Below are 26,579 nucleotides of genomic sequence, written 5' to 3'. Positions count from 1 at the left end.
GGTCTCTGACTTCCTTTCACAGAACAACCTTCTGGATCCAAATCAGTCTGGGTTCAAAAGCGGCCACTCTACCGAAACGGCTCTGCTGTCTGTAACAGAAGCCTTAAAAGAAGCCAGGGCGACCGCTCGATCATCAGTACTCATTCTGCTTGACTTATCGGCTGCCTTTGACACGGTTAATCACCGTATCCTTCTCTCTATACTCGCTGACATGGGAATCTCCGGAGCTGCTCTCTCCTGGTTTGAATCATACCTCACAGGACGCTCGTTTAACGTATCATGGCTTGGTCAGCTATCTGCACCTCACCATCTCACCACAGGGGTCCCCCAGGGCTCAGTGCTGGGCCCCCTCCTCTTTGCTATCTACACCACCTCCTTGGGACAGATTATCCGTTCGCACGGCTTCTCATACCACTGCTATGCAGACGACACACAGCTCTATCTGTCCTTTCCACCTGACGACCCCCTGGTTTCAGCACGGATCTCAGATTGCCTTTCAGACATAGCTACATGGATGAAGGCACACCACCTCCAGCTGAACCTCTCAAAGACTGAACTGCACTGCTGGTCATCCCAGCTAAAGCTACCATACAGTGGGTCCCCGTTAAGTTTGGACGGGTTCCTTCAGGAATCACGATCCCCATTTTCTCAGCAGAAATGGCACAAACGGCAGTTGACACAAACAACCACAAGGTGTCACTTTGGAGTTCTGCCACTACTATTTTTGATGCGACTTGACTTACTGCTTCCATGATGCAGTTTCCAAGTCAGTAGAACAATCAGAGAAAGCTGAGCCATTACCAAACATATATGATAATACAATAGCGTGAGTTTATATATCTTATACCCTATTTGTCACGGTTACTTATAGATTTGATAGTGTAACGATAAGAGCATAAGAGACTTTCAGCGGGGGCACGGAAACTTAATTTGATCACGGTAGTTTAAGCTTACACTTGACAAAACATTCTAATATGAAAATGTAGATGCAATTGTTGTAAGATGGTGCAGCTCCTTTAAGAAAGCACCGTGCAAAAAAGTAGACGTGCTGGAGCGAGTCATATTCAAAATGCAAAAAATAACACCGCAGATAAAACCAATTATCCTCATTCATTGCAACCGCAGCATGCCTGCTTGCCAACGTTTAAACAAAATATATCAAAGCACCTTTTGCGTTTGAATGTAACACAAAAAAATGTTTAAACAGCTGGACAAATGATTTAGCTAATTGATTATAGCCTGTACACCAGCAATTGTTGAACATTTGGAAAAAGATCGCTCAGCTGTTGCCACAGTCATAGGCAATGTAGAAACAACATGAGAGCAGTACACACTTCCCCGAATGTGGATGTTACACTGTCATAATCTACCACCAGCCTTTTGGCAAGTTGAAAAATAGATGACTTCTGTGAAATCTCTGCTTTAAAGCAAGACCTAAATGAGAGGAGTTGTGTTGGGAATGTCGGTGCAATGTCCATGCTATAATGGTCTGACAAACGTAGGCTACTGCCTTTTCAAGCAGTTCATCATCACCGGCGAGTTGAAGGATCATAGGACGTAAAGACTCAAACACATAACAAGTTTCCCGCATGCTTGCACATCTTTGGGAGAGCTGACTGATTATGATGTCCAGAGTTGCATTAAATACCTGCACTTTTAAGTATCTCTCTGCATCGGTTAAGCGTTTATCTTCCGATAGTTCGTCAAAGTGACGCTTCACTCTTCACATTTTCAAATGTACTCTGAACCCCCATTTATTTGCGAGTGTCTGCGCTGTAGCCTTGGCCTGGTCAAAGGCACGCAGGTAGTCAGAAAGGACCGGTATAGAATTTTCCAGCAATTGCATTGCGGGGGTAGCGACGGAGGTCATAGGCCCTGGTGCGACTGCACTTGCTGCACCTACTAGGCCTAGTTATGCCACTGCGTGGAGCGCTAATGTGTCTACTGTAAATCATTAATGTGTGAAAGTCATTAGGCTGGAAGCGCTAATGTGTCTAAGCTCATTAGTCTACTTTCAATAGGCCTACTGTACAGCCTGAGAGGGGGAACATAACCTATAGCCTAGGCTACTGTAGAGTAGGCCTACAGTAGGCTACTGTAGGCTAAACAATCAGTTGTGAAAGTCTGCAACGAAAGTTTCCTAATGGAAGCGCTAACGTGTCTATTGAGCTCATTAGCCTACTTTCAATAGGCCTACTGTACAGCCTGAGAGGGGGAACATAGCCTACTGTAGAGTAAACAATCAGTTTACTTAGTTACATTTGTTTAGTTAAATCCAGTTTTCTACTCTATCTCCATTATATGCTTAGCCTATAGAAAGACATTCAAAATGTGTGAAAGTCATTAGGCTGGAAGCGTGTCTACTGTCAGTGACTAATGCGAGAAGCGGGTTCTGTGTTGTAGGCTATGCATTTTTCCGACACTTGGCTGCAAGCTCCCCTCCCCCACCCCCTTCTTTCACAAGCAGTGCAGCTTTCTGAAGCGGTGCCTTTTGAAGCTAATGTAACAAATACCACCAATATTGTTGTGTGGCAATAAAAGTATCCAGGGTTTGCGCAAGTAGCCTAAATATATAAATAAATTAAGGACATACAATCCTTAACGTGAAAAAGCTTAACGTAGCTTAATGTCCCAAACAACAAGTCGTTTTATGCGCTCATTATAAAGAAAGTTTAACGTGTCCCAAAACAGCTGTCAATTAATCACCAAACGTCAAGAGGGTTGAGTCTGAATGACACCGAGTTTTAGACACTGAGTTTTTGAAGTTAAGAAATATGTTCTGCAGTACCCAGAAGTTCGCATCATATTGCGGGTGACTTTGTAGTTCTTTAGAGCCCTATTTCTACTAGCCCTGCTGTCTGTACCACATGCATTACGGACACTATTATCACGATTACCACTGCAACCTCCAAGCTATGTTGGGCAGAGGGTCGAAACAAGCATGGTATGCTTAGTGGACACCGTTGTATACACGCACCTCCCATTCAGAGACGCACCGTGACTATCATTGTCATAGACGATCGATCATAATCTCCAAAAGGATATTCTTCTTCAGAATTAGAATAGGTGAATAACATAGTTTACCTAAGACTTCATCACACGTGAACGTTTTTCAACATTTGGTGTAGGCCTATTTCTGCTTAATTTCTGCTTCAATTTCTGCAACACTATGGCCTGCATCGCTTCCGCGTCATTACATATGCACGTCTTTGTGTTTCTCGCGTGTAATACAAGTATTTCCTGAAAACTTTGCGCAGCGATTTTGGGTTTGAAGAGTAGAGTAGGCCTACAAATGAGATTTGTCACCGTACCTGGATCTATCGTCTATTTTAAGCAGTATCGTTGTTTGTCGCAATTAATAGCCTCAAGGGCCGGATTACATTATTATTTTGTCATACGTCGCGGGCCGGAATTGGGCAGGACGCGGGCCGGATTTGGCCCGCGGGCCGGGTGTTTTGAGACCCCTGCTGTAAATCATTCAAAATGTGTGAAAGTCATTAGGCTGGAAGCGTGTCTACTGTCAGTGACTAATGCGAGAAGCGGGTTCTGTGTTGTAGGCTATGCATTTTTCCGACACTTGGCTGCAAGCTCCCCTCCCCCACCCACTTCTTTCACAAGCAGTGCAGCTTTCTGAAGCGGTGCCTTTTGAAGCTAATGTAACAAATACCACCAATATTGTTGTGTGGCAATAAAAGTATCCAGGGTTTGCGCAAGTAGCCTAAATAGGCCTATATAAATAAATTAAGGACATACAATCCTTAAAGCTTAACGTAGCCTACATGTAGATTAATGTCCCAAAACGTCAACAAGTCGTTTTATGCGCTCATTATATATGGATTTCTATGAAACGCCACGAAAACATGCGTGTGCAACCAAGAGGCAGAAAGCACCATAGAACAGCATAGAGCAATGCAAAAGAGCAAAAGAATAAAATGAGTTTTTGTGCTGACAACTGCACCAATTCGAAATCACGATGGTTAGAGAATGTTAAATATGTTCAATATCCCTAACGGAATGCATGTCTTCGCCAAAAATGACAATATACGATGTTATGTTAATAATGCAAATGAACGGCACACTTTGAAATATAGTCGGAAATGAGATGTTATCATCATTGAGACAACAGGGGTATACAATAAAATCCGATTGTAGCTTACAGCAGCCGACTATTTAGGTTAAGTTTATAACGTTGTGGACGGCCACCAAGCGTCTTCTGCCCCACGGCTGCGGCACAGTCTTGAGTGACCGGATTCGTTTTCCTTTGTCATATGAATGCTGTCATTTTGTTAACTTTACTGTTAAGGAGATGCTGTAGGCAAAGGCTATATTTCAACCTCGTTAGTGTCAGAACTATTCACAAGGTTTCTGGGCAGCATTTTTATGTTCTGTTAGCAAGCGAACTTCTCATGACTACCGACAAAGTAGCCTACTGCCAGCTGACGAAGCTCTCATTTTAAAACATTACTGAGAGACAGGCACTATACAATCAAGAAATCTTGCCACTGAATCCAAAACTATGTTTAACATTATGTACAAAGCTTAGGCTACAGTGGATTAGCATGTTGCAGGGGCTGCTAAAAACAGAGAAACGCACTGAAAACTCGGCCAATCACAGCCCTTGCTGTCGAATGCGCCGTCCAGTTCGACCGTTGAACGCCACAGCGGACTATGCTGCCCCCAAGCGGCTGCAGTTGTACTTACATGTCACCCAGCTGCGTGAATCACCATTATCGTGAATGAAGTGTCAATTTTTAACGGGGACCCTCTGTACACCACGACATCAACATCAAATTTGACTCCCTGTCTGTTTCACCGACCAGGACTGCAAGAAATCTTGGAGTTGTTCTCGACAACCAACTAAACTTCTCAGATCATGTTGCCTCAGTCGCCCGGTCATGCCGTTTCGCACTCTACAACATACGGAAAATCAGGACTTACTTGACTCAAGATGCTACCCAACTTCTGGTTCAGGCAATGAAAGTAGTCTAATTATTTATCTAAATATCTAATTATCTATTATCTAAATTAATTCATTATCCTTTTCTCTGTCATTAGATAAAATAAATATTCAAAAAACTAACAAGCCAAAGAAAATATTTTTGGGATCATAGAAGAGATCTTGTGATGTTAATTTCTATGATTTTGGTGAGCACTAATGATAAGACATGACGCGCGACCTAACAGAATAGTTACCTAAAAGGAACTCTCTCAAGATGTAAAAGTTTGCCAATAGGTTGTGTAGCTTATTTTGGAATTGGCATTAAACCCAAAAGTAGGCCTAAACGAACTAAATTCCATAGCCTAGGTAGGTTACCGTGGCATTGTGTGTTGTCCCATTGACTTTTTCCTTGGTCATGTTTAACGGGCTATGTGCTTATATCTTAACTTACCCTACCAACTTGGAGTTTGCTATTTCTGTTATTTTGATTCAATGAGTGAGACCTAGAAAGTGCTCAAAATAAAACTTTATGGTATTCTCTTGATAACGTTAGTGAAATGGATTCAATGTGAACATGCACATAAAAAGACGCAGAGTGGCTACATAATACAGCGCACGTTTTGCAGTGATGTTCCGCCCTTTAAAAGCAGGTGTAGCCTAATCCGAATCAGGGTTAAATCCATCAATTAGACAAACAGAATCAGTAGGGTACAAGTGTTGTAGCCTACCAGGGCTATGTCAAAAGCAGGCAACATTAGGGAGGGGAGAGTGCGTTCAAAGTCATCAGCAACAATGTTATCGAAGCCGAGAATCTCCTCAAAATCATACCATCCGAAATCTCCTCGCTATCAAAGTCCTCCACGCTTGCTCGAAGAAATTTTCAAAACAATGTCATGAGGAACATGACGACACTCCCTCGTGTCTATTCTGATGCATTTTATTGGCCCAGAGGCCGATAATTGGTGCAAAAAAAAACCTTATACGCGGAAATTGACATATACGCTTTCCCGGCCTCAATGGTAGAATTACGCAACAGCGCTCCCGGCTTTAATGGTAGAAATGCGGCAATGCTTTCCCGGCCTAAATATGTTAACGTTATCAGACAGCACTGTAAAATGTGTGCGGGAATTTCTCGCATTATGATGGCTAGAGTTGTGGGACTTTTATTATTATGTGCAATACTTAATAACGTATGCACAATCCCGCGCTGAAATGTAGGCCCTGTTTTAAATGCGCATCTGTTTTTTTTTCGCTCTCTGGGAGGTGGCCTCCCGAAAATATGCACTGCTGTCGGCTTGTGACTCCACATCACCCAAAATGCTTGATTGCATTATATTCTCCACATTTTAGCTACATTTTGGTGTATCACATCAGCATTTCTGTTCAGTGAATCTTTTGTACCCTAAATTGCTTTACAATTACCTTCCGGCCCTCCTCTTGGCTGCCTTTACTCCCTGTCTTCATTAACATTAATCTTTTTGGCCTCGATAGTCCAGTTACATAGTCTGCCTGCCTGACTTATACTCGTATTCTCGTGAAACATTATCCGATTATTCAATATTTGATAGCCTGTCACAGGAACGTTATTTCACTAAAATCTCCCTGATTTGGTGCATTGAACGTTATGGGAGAACTGGCAAAGATCGCCTAATGGTAGCCTAACTTTTTTCTCTGTTCAAAACTCGGTTTACACAAAGACAATAGACTTTCTTAGAAGCTGTGAAATTTGGCCAGAAAGGAGTCATACATGTCTTCCCTCTGAAAGTTGACACAAAATTAAACAATATTTGATCATTTAACTTTAACTGAACAGCGACAGGTTTTGGCAGTAGACTCAGTAGACGTTAAAATGGTACACTTACAGCCAGCGTCAGTCAGCATCATGTAACATTAATGGTGTTAAAGTCATGAATCCTGTAATATATTATAACATATAACAACGATGGCTTATTCGAAGACGATCTGCATGGATATATAACCACCCAGAAAAACTCAGAATGTGAGATTGTTAAAGTTCATTAATTGTATGGGAAGATGGGAATGACATGTGATTGATGTCCACAAGCATGCATTTCACGAGACAAATTAGAACAAACTGTTCCGGTAAAAATATTCTTGCCATGTTTAAATGCTGCACTTTTTCCCTTAATAGCCTATCTCTGGCAATTCATTTTTGTAGATAGTTGTATATTTAGCCTACATCTTCGTAGATAGTAGCCTAGGCTACACCATAGGCCATCTTGAGAATAAACACTTTAAACAGCTGCTAACCATCACCATCCTCCACAACCATGAGGATCTGATGGTAAACGGTCGTTCGTCGCCTTTTTGCTTCTTATTGTAAAACTGTTAGGGCCTACACAAGTGGTCGGCATATCTCGGTCAATATTTGATATTAAAATGTCAATTTTGAAGCTATTTGTAACTATGTGTAGCCTATATGCAACCCGACTGTTGTAGGCTTGCCTACCACTCTGCAGTGCCTTGCCTACCATTCTGCCTACCACTCTAGTTGTAAACAAACGGTGACGTAACATAAGAACGGAGGTGCAAAACCTTAATGGCGCGCCAGGTGGATAAGACAGTTTGTGATTGGCCCCCGCAAAAGTGTAACGGAAGCAGGAGAAAGAGATGTACAGGTTTCCAGCCTGAGCTGCAGGGTGGAAAAGAAAGGTTAGCCTACTTCAGACACGAAGTTGACGTCAGACTTGAAATGTGCTGCTTTTAGTCAAGTCAAGTCAAGTCAAGTTTATTTATATAGCACATTTCATACACAGAGGTCATTCAATGTGCTTTACATAAACAAAACCAAACGATAATAACAAATAAAAGCATAGAAGGGCAATATAGTCAAAGAATAGTTAAAAGGTAAAGATCATAATAAAAAGAAAACATAAAACACAAGGTAAAATCATTTTTAAAAAAAAAGCTGGTTTCAGCTGGTCTTTGCTGGTTTTCATCCAGCTCTTGCTGGTCTTTAATGGTGTAGCTGGTTGGGCCACCAGGTGGACATGCTGGTGTGACCATCTGAGGGAGCTGGTCATGCTGGTGTGACCAGCCTATTGTGCGGGTTACAGCTGGTGTAAGATGGTCATGCTGGTGACCAGCCTGCCAAGCTTGACATTTTTGATGTAAGGTGATCATGCTGGTTTGCTAAAATGATCAACATGAGGCAGCAATGTAGACCAGCAACACCAACTAAAATGACGAACTTGAGGTGGTATGACAAGCTGGGTAAACCAGCTGAAGGTATGTTTTTGCAAGAGTTTTTCTGGTCTAGCTGGTCTAGACCCCGAAGCGATTTGTTTCGAGAATAATGGCTGGCTGATGAAGTTATTGGCTGGCTAGCCGGCTCAGCCAAAAGCTAAATGGCTGCAGCAGCCGCCAAACTTTTCATGGCTGCAAATGGCTGAAGCTGCCACTTCATGTACAGATGTCTGTTATATTGATTTACTAGATCTCAATATTTCCAAGCAGTGCACGGCTTACACTATACATTTTCTACAAAATGCAATACAATGTAATAATAATAAAAAAAACACGATTTTACTTTCACAAATTATGTAGCCTATTTATTTTGTTATCTATAGGCTACTAAACAATTTAAAGTAATAATGTCCTTGCTCCTGTGTAAGAATAGGCCTACATGCACACTTGTCAAACTTCATGGAGTAATTATGCATATATTTATGACATGTAATTCGCTATTCGCTATCCTATAGGGTGGTTAAACAAGCTGGTCAACCAGCAAACCACCTTTAGCTGGTCAGCAGGGCTAATTTATTCACTGGTGTGTGTGTGTGTGTGTGGATTGTAGAGCTGATCCTGAGCTAAGAATCTAAGACATTTGAATGTCTGGTATCACATTTCAGAATTAGGAAAGGAGATCAGTGTCTGTTTGTTCATAAGTTTATATATATACAAAAACATACACACACACATAGTTTATATATATACAAACACACACACAGACAGTTTATATATACAAACACATACACACACGCACATAGTTTATATATATATATATATATATATATATATATATATATATGTACACAAACACACACACACATAGTTTATATATATACAAGCACACACACACACACATAGTTTATATATATACAAACACACACACACACATATGCATGTCAACAACATAAATACATTTATATGGGGTTTTTTTTTTTTTGTGTGTGTGTGTGTGTGTGTGTTTGCTCACACAAATGAGGGGAAAGAAGCTGACAGGGTCTATCCCCCTCTGCATGACCCAGAGCAATCCCAAGTGTGTGTGTGTGAGTGTGTGTGAGAGAGACTAAGATAGTGTGTGTGTGTGTGTGTGTGTGTGAGAGAGAGACTAAGATTGTGTGTGTGTGTGTGTGTGTGTGTCCCTCCGGACATCCCGGAGCGGTTCCCAGAGCATGGACTCGGCCTCTTTTGCATTTCCTTTCTGTTGGAAGACAAATGAGCAGCAAGTGGGGGTTTAAGAGAATACACACACACACACACACACACACACACTCCTACACACACACACACTCCTAAACACACACACACTCCTACACACACACAGAAGCTCTTACACACACACACAGAGAAGCTCTTACACACACACTCGCACAGACACACTCCTACACACACACACACACACACACAGAAGCTCTTACACACACACAAACACACTCCCACACACACACACACACTCAGACACACTCCTACACACACACAGAGAAGCTTTTAAACACACACTCGCACAGACACACTCCTACACACACACAGAGAGACGCTCCCACACACATACACTCACAAAGACTCACACACTCACACATGCGCCTACACATTCAGAAACACCCATGCACACACATACACAAACTCATGTGTGTGTGTGTGTATGTGTTTGCATTGAGAGACTCCCCTTTGGTTTTAATGAAACATCAAGGGGTAAAATCCTCTAATTAGGCCTAATGAGGGTAGTAGCATAAGTCAGATCCCTTGTGTGTGTGTGTGTGTGTGTGTGCACATGTACTGTATGTGTAAATAAACTGTAAATAAACATATTCTCTTGATGAGCACCTGTGTGCCTTCTGTTAACTTGGAGAGACTGTATGTGTGTGTGTGTGTGCGTGTGCGTGTGTGTGTGTGTGTATTGAAGAGGTTCATTAGGCCTACTGATATACTATTACACTGTTTCTCTATAAAGGCCAATAAAGTAAAATGTCTTGTAAGTTTTGGCTACCTTGCCTCTTTAGCGTTCATCAGAGGTGTCACGTGATGTTGGTGTGACGTCGTCTGAGATGTTTATATGGTGTTTTCCATCTCACCTGATGTGGTTCCATCGGTGGATCAAAGAGCCCCAAAGACTGTAAACCAACTATCCCACACCTGGGACACAGTCCTGCAGGACCGCCCCCCCGGACTGCATGTGTGTGTGTGTGGGCTCGAGTGCGTGTGCTTGCGACGGTGCGTGTGTGTGTGTCTATGCATAAACATATTCGGTTACACTTTACTTGACAGTATCGACATGATTCACATGACAATGTCATGAACGTGTCATAAACCAGTCATAAACATTTATGACACAACACTTCTGTTATTAAGTGACATTCAGGGTTAGGATTTAGGGTTAGAGATTAGGGTTAGGATTCATGTGTCATGACAGTGTCATGTCTCTCTTGTGTCGATACTTTCAAGTAAAGTGTTACCACATATTCTCTTGATGAGTACCTGTGTGCCGATTAATATAATAATAATTTAGGATTAGAGTTAGAGATTAGGATTAGGGTTATTCTATATATATTCTCTTGATGAGTACCTGAGGACACACTCATGTCTCATACCACCATCACAGGACACACTCATACACCACCACCAGACACACAGAACACACTCATACACCATCACCAGACACACAGGACACACTCATGCCTCATACACCATCACCAGACACACAGAACACACACATACACCATCACCAGACACACAGAACACACTCGTACACCATCACCAGACACACAGGACACACTCATGCACCATCACCAGACACACAGGATACAGTCATGCCTCGTGTCTCATGCATCAGACACCCAGGTCTGTATGCAAAACTAAGCCTGAATGTGTGAGTGTGTTCGGCTGAGTGTGTGTGTGTACATGTATGTATGTGTGTGTGTGTGTGTACATGTATGTGTGTATTGGTGATCAGTGCAAAATATTGGACAAAAGCACACATAAACACTGACATGTTGATAAGCACTGACAAAGTAAAGCAGGTTCAGTAGACTAACTGATTGAGTAGAGCAGGTTCAGTACACTAACTGATTAAGTAGAGCAGGTTCAGTACACTAAATGATTGAATAAGAAAAGCCTATAATATTAATATAGGTGTAGGTCTGTGTGTGTGTGTACACTCTACCATGCAGCTGTGTGTGTGTGAATAGGTGGGCCTGGTGTGTGTGGTGTGGGGACAGCTATCGACTGGCCTAAAATCACTCGTGCATAAACACTAGAGGTTGACCGATTGATCAGCTGGACGATTTTTGCCATTTTTTAATTAAGCGGCATCGGCTGTGTTGGCGCTGTTAGCTGGTATTGATCACACACACACACACACACACACACACACACACACAGCCTGTGTTGGTGCTGTTAGCTGGTATTGATCAAACACACACACACACACACACACACACAGCCTGTGTTGGTGCTGTTAGCTGGTATTGATCACACACACACACACACACACACACACAGAGCCTGTGTTGGCGCTGTTAGCTGGTATTGATCACACACACACACACACACACACACAGCCTGTGTTGGTGCTGTTAGCTGGTATTGATCAAACACACACACACACACACACACACAGAGCCTGTGTTGGCGCTGTTAGCTGGTATTGATCACACACACACACACACACAGCCTGTGTTGGCGCTGTTAGCTGGTATTGATCACACACACACACACACACACACAGCCTGTGTTGGTGCTGTTATCTGGTATTGATCACACACACACACACACACACACACACAGCCTGTGTTGGCGCTGTTAGCTGGTATTAATCACACACACACACACACACACACATCCTGTGTTGGTGCTGTTATCTGGTATTGATCACACACACACACACACACAGCCTGTGTTGGCGCTGTTAGCTGGTATTAATCACACACACACACACACACACACAGCCTGTGTTGGTGCTGTTATCTGGTATTGATCACACACACACACACACACACACACAGCCTGTGTTGGCGCTGTTAGCTGGTATTAATCACACACACACACACACACACACACACATCCTGTGTTGGTGCTGTTATCTGGTATTGATCACACACACACACACACACAGCCTGTGTTGGCGCTGTTAGCTGGTATTAATCACACACACACACACACACACACACACACAGCCTGTGTTGGTGCTGTTAGCTGGTATTGATCACACACACACACACACACACACACACACACACAGCCTGTGTTGGCGCTGTTAGCTGGTATTGATCACACACACACACACAGCCTGTGTTGGCGCTGTTAGCTGGTATTGATCACACACACACACACACACACACACACACACAGCCTGTGTTGGCGCTGTTAGCTGGTATTGATCACACACACACACACACACACACAGCCTGTGTTGGCGCTGTTAGCTGGTATTGATCACACACACACACACACACACAGCCTGTGTTGGCGCTGTTAGCTGGTATTGATCACACACACACACACAGCCTGTGTTGGCGCTGTTAGCTGGTATTGATCACACACACACACACACACACAGCCTGTGTTGGCGCTGTTAGTTGGTATTGATCTCACACACACACACACACACACACACAGCCTGTGTTGGCGCTGTTAGCTGGTATTGATCACACACACACACACACACAGCCTGTGTTGGCGCTGTTAGCTGGTATTGATCTGAGTTCTAATGGAGCAGATGAGGAGAGGATGATCAATAGACCCAAAGAGCTGTTTGGCGTTTGGAGGGATAAACCACTAACCCATCCTGAGGTCAGGGACAAACCACTAACCCATCCTGATGCAGGGACAAACCACACTGAGGTCGGTTTTAGGGGGACAAACCACACTGAGGTTGGTTTTAGGGGGACAAACCATGCTGAGGTTGGTTTTAGGGGGACAGAGGGACAAACCACGCTGAGGTTGGTTTTAGGGGTACAAACCACGCTGAGGTTGGTTTTAGGTGGACAGAGGGACAAACCACGCTGAGGTTGGTTTTAGGGGTACAAACCACGCTGAGGTTGGTTTTAGGGGTACAAACCACACTGAGGTTGGTTTTAGGGGTACAAACCACACTGAGGTTGGTTTTAGGGGGACAGAGGGACAAACCACGCTGAAGTTGGTTTTAGGGGGACAGAGGGACAAACCACGCTGAGGTTGGTTTTAGGGGGACAGAGGGACAAACCACGCTGAGGTAGGTTTTAGGGGGACAAACCACGCTGAGGTTGGTTTTAGGGGGACAGAGGGACAAACCACGCTGAGGTTGGTTTTAGGGGGACAGAGGGACAAACCACGCTGAGGTAGGTTTTAGGGGGACAAACCACGCTGAGGTTGGTTTTAGGGGGACAGAGGGACAAACCACGCTGAGGTTGGTTTTAGGGGTACAAACCACGCTGAGGTTGGTTTTAGGGGGACAAACCACGCTAAGGTTGGTTTTAGGGGGACAGAGGGACAAACCACGCTGAGGTAGGTTTTAGGGGGACAAACCACGCTAAGGTTGGTTTTAGTCTTTCTCTCCTTCTCTCCCTCTCTTTCTTTACTTCTCTCTCTCTCCCCCCCTCTCTCTCTCTTCTCTCTGGGCCTGTGACACCTGATGCCAGTTTCCCAGAATCCTCGGGTTTCTCTGTGTGAGGTCGTAGGGTCACCCACTTCTGCTTGGTTGTAAACTTCCTGTGGAGCACAGCAGACTCTGCCAAGTCGCCATGCCGTCCGTGTGTCTCCATAAAAACAACATCCTCTCTCTCTCCTCTCTCTATCCTTCTCTCTCTCTCTCTCTCTCTCTCTCTCTCTCTCTCTGTGGTTTCCTGACCCAGGGGGTAATCCCAGATTAGAGAGGAGAGGTGGAGAGAGAGAGACAGAGGGAGAGAGAGAGACAGAGGGAGAGAGTTTTAAAATACTGGTTTATTGAATGAGTTTTCAAGTCTTCACCTCCCTTGGCATAGTGAAGTAGCCGAGACTGCTAAGTGTGTGTGTGTGTGTGTGTGTGTGTGTGTGTGTGTGTGTGTGAGTGTGTGTGTGTGTGTGTCAGGGATGGTAATAATGACACATCTCTCCCTCACACTCACTCACAGCTGATACACACACATGCTTGCCTGTGCTGAAAGATTTCATACACACACACACACACACACACACACAAACACACACTCACACACACACACACACACTCACACACTTACACACACACACACACATACACACACACACACACACACACACACACACACACACTGGCTTGCCTGTGTGGAGAGGCTTCATGTGTCTTATAAATACCCCAGCAGTGCACGGCTTACACTATACTGGCTGCCAGGACAAAGAGGAAGCTTCAGTAGCACTGGGGTGTGTGTGTGTGTGTGTGTGGTATGTGTGTGTGGTATGTGTGTGTGTGTGTGTGTGTGTGTGTGGTATGTGTGTGTGTGTGTGTGTGTGTTTGTGTGTGTGTGTGTGTGTGGTGTGTGTGTGTGTGGTATGTGTGTGTGTGTGTGTGTGTGGTGTGTGTGTGTGGTATGTGTGTGTTTGTGTGTGTGTGTGCGTGTGGTATGTGTGTTTGTGTGTGTGTGTGTGTTTGTGTGTGTGTGTGCAAGATCTATATTTAATCACATATTTAATCATAGGCTATTGCAATCTAATACCATTGTTCGCTGTGTTTATTTTATATTGCCATCATGTTATATCAACATAAAATGTGGAACATGGAAATAGATAAAATTAAATAATAATAATAAAAACACTTTAGCATTCCTAAAAGTATATTTTATTCAAAATTTGTGAACTTTGAACTGAAGTTGTGAACAAGCTATAACTATGAAGTATAACCTTGAATATCCCCTGGGGATCAATAAAGTATCTATCTATCTATCTATCTATCTATCTATCTATCTATTTTATGAAGTGCTGAAAAAAACCCATCTGAAATGACCACCATTCTAACTTTCTCTCACCTGGTTAGAATACCTTGTTTGCAGATAGGCCTACATTTCATTCCGTTTTTAATGGCAAACTAAACACAGCGCCAAAACAACTACCAGTGGACAGAAAAAGCATTACATGTGTACTGTTCTCACCAAAGAGAATGAATGGGGGAAATTAGGGAGGTTCTAGTTTTACGGTGTTGTTACGACTCGTGTGTGTGTGTGTGTGTGTGTGTGTGTTACGACCCGTGTGTGTGTGTGTGTGTGTGTGTGTGTTGTTACGACCCGGCTCTAAGCCGCAACATAAAGAGGGAGCCGGGATAACAGAGATAACTTTAATCAATAAAGTATTTATTTAAAATAACCAAAAGCAATAAATAACCATTACCAAAAGATGTCTAGGAGAAAGTAAATGCATGTATGCAAGTGTGTGTGTATGCTAGTGTGTATAAGTAAGTATAAGTATATATACTCTTTTGATCTCTGCATTTATCCCAATCCGTGAATTAGTGAAACACACTCAGCACACAGTGTACACACAGTGAGGTGAAGCACACACTAATCCCAGCGCAGTGAGCTGCCTGCTACAGCGGCGCTCGGGGAGCAGTTAGGGGTTAGGTGCCTTGCTCAAGGGCACTTCAGCCGTGCCTACTGGTCGGGGTTCGAACCAGCAACCGGTTACAAGTTCGAAGTGCTAACCAGTAGGCCATGGCTGCCCCATGTTCATGTGGGTGTGTGTGTGTGTATGCTAGTGTGTTCATATGTGTGTGTGTATATACAAGTGTTCATGTGGGTGTGGGTGTGTATACTAGTGTGTTCATGTGTGTGTGTGTGTGTATGCTAGTGTGTTCGTGTGTGTGTGTATGCTAGTGTGTTCGTGTGTGTGTGTATGCTAGTGTGTTCATGTGTGTGTGTGTGTATGCATGTGCACTTACCCGCCGAGACAGACACACACGCACAGATGTGCACTTACCCGCCGAGACAGACACACGCACACGCACAGATGTGCACTTACCCGCCGAGACAGACACACACACACACGCACAGATGTGCACTTACCCTCCGAGACAGACACACACACACACACGCACAGATGTGCACTTACCCGCCGAGACAGACACACACACACACGCACAGATGTGCACTTACTCGCCGAGACACATTCATTCATGTGCTCCTGCTGCTTGGTGACATCTGTGCTGTTATGAATCTGCTGTTATGAATCTGCTGTGGTGAATCTGCTGTTATGAATCTGCTGTGGTGAATCTGCAGTAGTGCTGTTATGAATCTGCTGTTATGAATCTGCTGTGGTGAATCTGCTGTTATGAATCTGTTGTTATGAATCTGCAGTAGTGCTGTTATGACTCTGCTGTTATGAATCTGCAGTAGTGCTGTTATGAATCTGCTGTTATGAATCTACAGTAGTGCTGTTATGATCGCTTCCTGTTACAGTTTTTGTAGGTATTTGTCTGTCAAATAAGAAACATTTATTCAAAATTATTCATCACAATAATCCACAAAAATGTGTGTGTGTGTGTTTGTGTGTGTGCCTGTGTGTGTGTTTGTGTGTGTGTGTGTGTGTGTGTGTGCAGAGCTACACTCCACTGGAACCAGCCACCATTTCTCATACTTGTTGAACACGACGGCGTTCCGCATCCTGAGGATGGACGAGGACTATGACCGCATGTATGTGGGCAGCAAGGACTACTTCCTGTCACTGGACCTCCGCGACATCAACCACGAGCCCCGCATAGTAAGTGAATGTGTGTGTGTGTGTGTGTCCGCGTGCGTGCGTGAGTTAGTGAAAGTTGTTGTGTGTGTGTGTGTGTGTTTGCGTGCGTGAGTTAGTGAAAGTTGTGTGTGTGGGTGTGTGCCGTTAGTGAAAGTTGTGTGTGTGCCATTAGTGTGTGTGTGTGTGTGTGTGTGTGCGCGTGTGTGTGTGTGTGTTTGTGCCGTTAGTGAAAGTTGTTGTCTGTGTGTGTGTGTGTGTGTGCATGCGTGCGTGCATGTGTGTGGGCCGTTAGTGAAAGCTGTTGTGTGTGCGCGTGTGTGAGTTAGTGAAAGCTGTTGTGTGTGTGTGTGCGTGCGTGCGTGCGTGAGTTAGTGAAAGTTGCTATCTGTGTGTGTAGACAGATAGATAGATAGATAGATAGATAGATACTTTATTGATCCCCAGGGGAAATTTAAGGTCTCATTAGCATACAGACAACACACACACATTCACTAACAGCAGAAAAAGTAATTAAAAGTATATACTATGAAAACACAACTAAGAAATAAGGACAGTAGAAGATAAAGAATATACTAAATATACTAAAATACAAATTATACTAACTAACACTTAATCTAAATCAATTCTAAAAACAGTATCCACATAGTGGTGATTAATCAATGTAGAGGTGCTTGCAATGACTGAGGTAGGAACTGAGCCTGTGATTCTCTGTGCATTGTAAGGTAAGGTAAGGTGCTTTGTGTGAGTGAGTGTCATGGTGATAGTGCAATGGTAATAGTGGTCATGGTGATAGTGCAAATGAGTAAGTGCAACAGTGCAATAATAAAGTCTATATACAGGGTGCGATTTGTAGGGGGGGGGGGGGGGGATTTCCCCCCTCTGGTCTTGATATCCTCCCCTCTGCTAAATTATTTTCGTCGCCGTGGGGGGGGGGGGACAACATTTATCCCCCTCTGCTACTTCATATAAGTAAAGCGCTGCAACGTGAGAACAGTCTAGTAGGCTAGCCTACATAATAATCTGACATCAGAAACGCACCGTCACCGTCAGCACTCATGCTGCTGACACAGTGGCTGCATGATAACTTAATTTGGCCTTGATCGTGCAGGACATTTCAGAATGTCGACTGTGTAATCCATCATAAATGGCTAGTTTCAATGGAAAAGTTAGCTGGACAAATGAAAGAAAACAAGAAGGATTCAGTGAAGCATATCGTCATATTTTAGAACCTTCAAAATTAGAAAACTGATGCAACTGAGATGGAGGACAACTGCACGTAGAGTAGAACGTAGGCCTATTGTCCGAAGGAACTTAAATTAAATGAGGAGATATTTGCTGAATCTACCAAAAAGTGTTACAGAAATTGCTTGGCATCGCTTATTCCAGCGGTCCCCAACCACCTTTAAACTGGCAGATAAAGTCACTGTATTTAAAGCCAAGCTTGATTTGTGGGGACGACGAGTGGACCGGGGTGTATTTGATATGTTCCAAACAGTAGTGGGGGTTTTGGGAGAGACTGAGGCAGGGCCCTTTCTCTCGCAGCTGGTGCGCGATCACCTTGTTGCGCTCTCAAATGAGTTTGAGCGTTAGGCTACTTCCCATCCTCCAAAGATCCACGGCAAACCAATTAGTGGGTCCGCAACCCATTTGTCAATATCCAGAATAGTCCTAACTTGTCAGCGCAGGAGGAGGAGCAGTTGATCGAAATTGCAAATGACGGTGGAGAGTGTGTATGAGGAAAACTCTCTGGCGGGTTTTTGGATCAAAACCAAAGCAGAATATCCCGAGAGAGCCGTAAAAGCGCTGAAAACGTTGCTACCATTTTCCACCACGTATCTATGCGAGACCGGGTTTTCTGCAATGACTGCAACTAAGACCAAATTGCGCAATCAACTGGACATTTCAAACACACTGAGGGTGTCACTGTCTTCCATCACCCCCAGATGGAACCTTCTTGTTGCAGGGAAACAAGCACAGGGCTCCCACTGATTATATTCGTAATGCACGTTTAGTTCCCATGTTTTGTTCCCATATTTTGTTAAGCATGTTCACACTTGATAGATGTACCTTCAAGTTGTTCAATTTTCATAGTTGATAGGCCTATTGTTAAATTTTTACTTCTTCAAGTTCACGTTTTTCACATTTTTAAGAGTTCGTTACCTTCACTGTTCATACATAACTGGAGCTAGTTCTTTTCAAGTAATGCGCATGCACAACACATATGGAACATGGAAACCCCGAACCCCCCCCCCCCCGGTCCGTGAAAAAAAAATGGGAATCATACCGGTCCATGGCACATGAAAGGTTGGGGACCCCTGGCTTATTCAATGGCTCTCTACCGAAACACCTGTAGTTTGCGGAGGACGAACGAGAAAGCACTGATAAATCAGCCAGTAGGTTAGGCTTAGTAGACAAATAACTTTCAGAAATAATCTGTACTGCAAAAATGAATGTTGGTGGGTATTTAAACTATCTAGCGGGTGTTTTAACAACTGCAAGAAATAGAAGCTTCATGGTCTTTATGTTCTAATTTGTAAATTATTTTCATAAAACAAGTTGCCCTATAACTTTACTCTCCAAACTCTTTACTGCACTGTAGCCAATTAACTGACAGTATGATAGACTATTTATTTTCTGTAGGCTACAATAAACACATTTATTTTTTCAACTTTTGCAATATTACGCACTTGGCTACTGAACGCAAATTAGCAGCAGAGAGAATGCACGTAGCCTACGCAGCGTGTAGCGCAATGTGCTATTTGTTTACCAACTAACACTGTTAGCAAATTCACTAACTTAAGACTTCAGTGCCATCATATACAACGTTTTTTTACACAACAAATACAGAAAGGATGTGCGTGTGTGTGTGCGTGCGCGTGTGTGTGTGTGTGTGTGCGTGCGTGTGTGCATGCGTGTGTGTGTGTGTGTGTGTGTGCGTGCGTGCGTGCGTGTGCGTGTGTGTGCGTGTGTGTGTGTGCGTGTGTGTGTGCCGTTAGTGAAAGCTGTTGTGTGTCCCCAGATCCACTGGCCAGTGTCCCAGCAGAGGAAGACGGAGTGTGTCCTCAGCGGGAAGGACGTCAATGTGAGTCTCACCTGCCTGTCTGTGTGTGCGTGCGTGCGTGCGTGTGTGTGTGTGTGTGTTAGTGTGTGTATATGTGCTTTAGTGTGTGTGTGTGTGTGTGTATGTGTGTGTGTGTATGTGCTTCAGTGTGTGTGTGTGTGTGTGTGTGTGTGTGTATGTTAGTGTGTGTGTTAGTGTGTGTATATGTGCTTTAGTGTGTGTGTGTGTGTGTGTGTGTGTGTGTGTGTGTGTCTGTGTTTGTGTGTGTGTGTGTGAGGTGTGTGTGTGTGTGTGTGTGTGTGTGTGTATGAGGTGTGTGTGTATTTGAGTGTTCTGCTTGCGTGCTGTGTTCAGGGTGAGTGCGGGAACTTCATCCGATTGATAGAACCGTGGAACCGGACGCACCTCTACATCTGTGGAACCGGAGCCTACAATCCCGTCTGCACCTACGTCAACAGAGGCCGCAAACCAGAGGTATATACACACAAAGACACACACACACACACTAAACACACACAATCCCATCTGCACCTATGTCAACAGAGGCCGCAAACCAGAGGTATATAAACACACACACACACACAACACACACGCACACACACACACACACACACACACACACACACTAAACACACACAATCCCGTCTGCACCTACGTCAACAGAGGCCGTAAACCAGAGGTATTCCTTACACATACACACTAAACACACACACTAAAAACACACACTAAACACACACACAAAACACACACACTAAACACACACACTAAACACACACACTAAATACACACGTTGATAGAATAGTGTTAGAAATAAGTATAAGTATACTTGGTAACACTTTACTTGACAGGTGAGTTCATAACACATTCATAGCAGCTGTCATAAACTGCACATAAAGCATTCATGACTGTTTCATGAGATATGACTCAACATTCATACCAAACCTTTCATGAATGTGGAAGACAGAACAACGACAACTTGTCAAAATAAAAGTCCAACAATCGCAAAGCAGCATTGCCGTTTTTGGTCCAGACCTCTTACCTGATCGTGTCACATCTGAGTCAATGGGTTACTCCAGTGCCAAAAAGACAGGACATGGTCAAGCAAATAATTTTTGTTTCATAAAAATGTATTTGTTTTACGATGTAACCTTTGAAGATGATTTCTCATCTTTTGCTACTGGGAATGTCCAACCGTTCCAGGTTACGCAAATACAGGTCAGCTGAATGTAGGCTAGTTTACCTCCCAGTGTTAAACTCAGTGATTACGAATACTTCACAACTCGTATAGTAAAGTGACAATCTATGTAGACTTCATAAGATATTCATGAAATATTTTCAAAGGCTGGAGAAAAAAACGACAATGCTATCGTTCTCACTACTTCTTTCGCGTTGCCCTGCAAGCGCAGACACGAGAGAAAGAGACTCATTTGTTCGCACATACACGCACACACTCCCCCACTGCGTCCCTCTTTGAATATAATGTTTTGTGTGTGGTGTTAAGTGTTGTTGCATGTTCTGTGGGCTTTGTGTTATACAAGAGATGTACAGGGGGTTTTATTGTTGGTGTCGGGTGTTTGCCGCCGGTTTGCCGTACGTTCGCACAGCAAACCAATTGTTTGGTTTGCCGCGATTTCGCTCATTCATTCATTCACTCATTACAACATCATTACCAACTTCATTCTTGTCAATAACAATTACATAGTGTGGTACCCAATAGCTTGTCTTCCATTTGCCATGTTATATCGTCTGTATAGTGCCCATATTCTGGTTAACGCATTCATCTACTCACAACACTTCCTGACGCTCCGACCTCTGTCACTGTCCCATTGCGGAAGCGCACTCTGCGCCGGGACAGGTTATTTTAAACATTCTGCAGGGGTAGGGAGCAGGGCATTATGCTACAGGGGTGTTTAGGATATTCTTTTGGTTGTTTTGTTTCTTTATGTCTGGTGGTTAGGTACGTATTTATAACAGACATATGTTTTGTTCATTATATACTTTATATACATCTGCTGCTAGGACGCAGCCAGCCAGAAGCAGATGGGCTCCCCCTATTAAGTCAGGTTCTGCTCAAGGTTTCTTCCTGGAATATGGGAGTTTTTCCTTGCCACAGTTGCCATATGGCGTGCTTGTGGGGGGTAAGAGGGTTAAGGCTGCCAGTCTTATGACGTCATTTTCTATATTTTTGATATGTTGCTGAGTGGATCAAAACCGGCCCCAGCAATGAAGAAAAGTGATTGATAATGACTGACTGACTATTATTGTGTTACATGCTTCAAATGTAAAGCACTTTGAGCTGCATTCTGTGTATGAAAGGTGCAAGACAAATAAATCTTATTATTATTATTATTATTGCAGTGCATGAAAATGCACTGTACTGTTCTTCCTAGGCTTCTTATTACAGTGCATGAAAATGCACTGTACTGTTCTTCCAAGGCATTTTATTACAGTGCATGAAAATGCACTGTACTGTTCTTCCTAGGCTTCTTATTCTTATGCTTCTTCTTATTACAGTGCATGAAAATGCACTGTACTGTTCTTCCAAGGCTTCTTATTACAGTGCATGAAAATGCACTGTACTGTTCCAAGGCTTTAGTTACTATAGACTTACTATTCCAAGGCTTTTTACAGTGCATGAAAATGCACTGTACTGTTCTTCCTAGGCTTCTTATTCTTCTGATTCTTATTCTTCTTCTAACGCACTTAATGCAGCTTTAACCGTTTAACGTAGAAACTTCATTCAAACTATGTTACGTAGGTCTTACTTAGGACATGGGTGCTATGTATTTTTCAGCTTTGTAACTTTTATACTTTTTAAACTATTAATTAAAAACTGTTCAAAATTTCCCCATAGACTTAACATGGGCTGATGACATCACAATAGAGCCGTTAAGCAATTAGAATCCTATGGCAGGTGTTCGGGCCACCTGGACCAACTGCCAGTCTCAGGCTTTAAGCATACAAACTGGCCCTATTAAGACTACACATCCTGCTCAACTGCTTCCTCTGCCAAAAACTGTTTCAAAATAAAAGTCCTCACTATAATATTTTACTGTTAAACAATTTAACCCTTTAAACTACTGAACTTTTTAACTGTTCAGCCATTGTAACTGTTACTTGTCATCAACTATGACTCCTACCCACTGTAGCTAGTTAGCTAAGTTAGCTAAGTAACATGGTTAGCATAGTTAGCATGCTAGCATGTTAGCATGCTAGTTAGCATTTTTAGCAAAACTGCTAAAAATGATTAGCTAAGTTAGCTAAGTCACATGGTTAGTATAGTTAGCATGCTAGCATGTTAGCATGCTAGTTAGCATTTTTAGCAAAACTGCTTAAAATGATTAGCTAAGTTAGCTAAGTCACATGGTTAGCATAGTTAGCATGTTAGCATGCTAGTTAGCATTTTTATCAAAACTGCTTAAAATGATTAGCTAAGTTAGCTAAGTCACATGGTTAGCATAGTTAGCATGCTAACATGTTAGCATGCTAGTTAGCATTTTTGCCAAAACTGCTAAAAATGATTAGCTAAGTTAGCTAAGTAACATGGTTAGCATAGTTAGCATACTAGCATGCTAACATGTTAGTTAGCATAGTTAGCATAACTGCTAAAAATGATTAGCTAAGTTGGCTAAGTCACATGGTTAACATAGTTAGCATGCTAGTTAGCATAATTGCTAAAAATGATTAGCTAAGTTATCTAAGTCACATGGTTAGCATAGTTAACATTTTAACATAGTTAACAGCATTAACATTATTAACATAAAAAAACTGCTAGAAAACATTAGCTAAATTAACTAAGTTAAGTAACTTGGTTTACATTATTATCTTTGTTAACATAGTAAACATAACTGCTAGCAAACATTAGAGCCATTCCAACTGTCAGTTATCGTCAACTATCTACCTAAATAATTTAACCATTTAAACTATCCACCTATTTAACTGTTCAGTCATTCCAACTATATTAAACCTCATCTACCTAGCAACCAATATAGTTTGTTTTTACTCTGTATGATATTTTACATCATATTTTTGCATTTTCATGCACTGTATTTCCTTCAGGAAATGCTTTTCTAGTTCTTCTTATTCTTCTTCTTCTAACGCAGTTAATGCAGCTTCAACCGTTTAACGTAGAAACTTCATTCAAACTATGTTACGTAGGTCTTACTTAGGACATGGGTGCTATGTATTTTTCAGCTTTGTAACTTTTATACTTTTTAAACTATTAATTAAAAACTAATCAAAATTTCCCCATAGACTTAACATTATGATTATGACATCACAATATGGCCGTTAAGCAATTAGAATCCTATGGCAGGTGTTCGGGCCACCTGGATCAACTGCCAGTCTCAGGCTTTAAGCATACAAACTGGCCCTATTAAGACTACACATCCTGTTCAACTGCTTCCTCTGCCAAAAACTGTTTCAAAATAAAAGTCCTCACTACAATATTTCACTGTTAAACAATTTAACCCTTTAAACTACTGAACTTTTTAACTGTTCAGCCATTGTAACTCTTACTTATCATCAACTATGACTCCTACCCACTGTAGCTAGTTAGCATGTTAGCATTGCTAACATTATTAACATTGTTAACATTTTTAGCAAAACTGCTAAAAATGATTAGGTAAGTTAGCTAAGTAACATGGTTAGCATAGTTAGCATGCTAGCATGTTAACATGCTAGTTAGCATAACTGCTAAAAATGATTAGCTAGGTTAGCTAAGTAACATGGTTAGCATAGTTAGCATGCTAACATGTTAGTTAGCATTTTTAGCAAAACTACTAAAAATGAAAACATTAGCTAAGTTAACTAAGTTAAGTAACTTGGTTAACATTATTATCTTTGATAACATAGTTAGCATAACTGCTAGCAAACATTAGAGCCATTCCAATTGTCAGTTATCGTCAATTATCTACCTAAATAATTTAACCATTTAAATTATCCACCTATTTAACCATTCAATCATTCCAACTATATTAAACCTTATCTACCAAGCAAATAATTTAACTATATAAACTATCCACCTATTTAACTGCTCAGTCATTCCAACTATATTAAACCTCATCTACCTAGCAACTAATATAGTTTGTTTTTACTCTGTATGATATTTTACATCATATTTTTTGCATTTTCATGCACTGTATTTCCTTCAGGAAATGCTTTTCTAGTTATTATTATTACTGTTGTTTTCTATATCATTGTTATGTTGATTTATGCTATGTATTATTGAGCCATTTGATGTTTCCTTAGTTCAATGGTGTGCCTCAATTATTCCCATACGGGCCATTTGAGAGTAATGGCTGGGGCTATTTAAGGGGGTAGCTCAGTTCCCAAAGGGTGCGTAGTAGGTGAAGGACTCTCCTGTTGTGAGGCAGAGTAAGTGAACTGATACTTTGGACTGTGCATTATTTGTGCTATTTTTGTTTGTTTTTGGTAGGGAACAGTATTTTGTTGATTAGTGTTGCTATTTTTTGAATATGGTGAAAAATAAATAATTGGAATAAACAGAAGCTACATCCAACCTCTCCTGCAAGTGCCTTTTTCTCCATTTCCACCTAACTCACAATCCAACACGTGGGTTGACCGCCCAGTCGCTCACATTTGTTCTGTCTTCAACATTTATGAAAGTTGAGTATGAATGTTGAGTTATGTCTCATGAAACAGTCATGAATGCTTTATGTGCAGTTTATGACAGCTGCTATGAATGTGTTATGAACTCACCTGTCAAGTAAAGTGTTACCATATACTCATTTGATCCCGTGAGGGAAATTTGGTCCCTGCATTTATCCCTAACCGTGAATTAGTGAAACACACTCAGCACACAGTGAGTTGAAGCACACACTAATCCTGACGCAGTGAGCTGCCTACTACAGCGGTGCTTGGGGAGCAGTGAGGGGTTAGGTGCCTTGCTCAAGGGCACTTCAGCCGCTTCCTACTGGTCAGGGTGTCTGACAGGTATTTAGGTCCTGCTCCATTTACTGATTTATAAACAAGTATATATATACTCTTTTGATCCCGTGAGGAAATATGGTCTCTGCATTTATCCCAATCCGTGAATTAGTGAAACACACTCAGCACACAGTGAACACACAATGAGGTGAAGCACACACTAATCCCGGCGCAGTAAGCTGCCTGCTACAACAGCGGCGCTCGGGGAGCAGTGAAGGGTTAGGTGCCTTGCTCAAGGGCACTTCAGACATTCCTACTGGTCGGGGTTCGAACCGGCAACCCTCCGGTTACAAGTCTGAAGCGCTAACCAGTAGGCCATGGCTGCTAAGCAGCAGTGCTTTAAAGTCAATTCTGTGACCTACTGGAAGCCAGTGCAGGAACTTAAGAATTGGAGTAATGTGGTCAGTTCTTTTAGTTTTTGTTAGAATCCTAGCTGCTGCATTTTGTATCACCTGAAGCTGTTTAATAGTCTTTTTAGGAAGGCCTGTGAAAAGCCCATTGCAGTAATCAACCCTGCTGGAGATAAATGCATGAATGAGCTTTTCTAAGTCATGTTTTCACATCAGCCCTCTGAGTTTGGCAATATGTTTGAGGTGGTAAAAAGCTGATTTAGTTATCGCTTTCATGTGGCTGTTGAAATTTAGATCACTGTCAATTAATACACCAAGATTTTTAACAGTATCCTTTGCCTTCAACCCTTTTGTGTCAAGGAGAGTGGCAACCCTA

At 42.4% G+C, this 26,579-nt stretch overlaps 1 protein-coding gene across 3 annotated transcripts in view; it reads left to right on the top strand.

The window, feature by feature from the left end:
- Positions 1-26,579, top strand: part of LOC121706651 (semaphorin-3F-like) — a 139,990-nt gene that overhangs the window by 22,840 nt on the left and 90,571 nt on the right. For 2 of the 3 annotated variants that reach the window (XM_042088570.1, XM_042088569.1), the window contains exons 3-5: positions 16,704-16,864; positions 19,863-19,925; positions 20,259-20,378. In XM_042088570.1, the coding sequence (XP_041944504.1) occupies positions 16,704-16,864; positions 19,863-19,925; positions 20,259-20,378 (344 nt within the window). Of the gene's footprint in view, positions 1-16,703; positions 16,865-19,862; positions 19,926-20,258; positions 20,379-20,545; positions 20,584-26,579 lie in introns of those variants that run through there. The other variant, XM_042088571.1, reaches the window with a different exon arrangement.

This window comes from Alosa sapidissima, chromosome 4, assembly GCF_018492685.1.
Source record: "Alosa sapidissima isolate fAloSap1 chromosome 4, fAloSap1.pri, whole genome shotgun sequence".
Classification (NCBI taxonomy): Eukaryota; Metazoa; Chordata; class Actinopteri; order Clupeiformes; family Clupeidae; genus Alosa; species Alosa sapidissima.
Note: the sequence above shows the minus strand (reverse complement) of the source record. Positions and strands in the feature narration are given on the sequence as shown.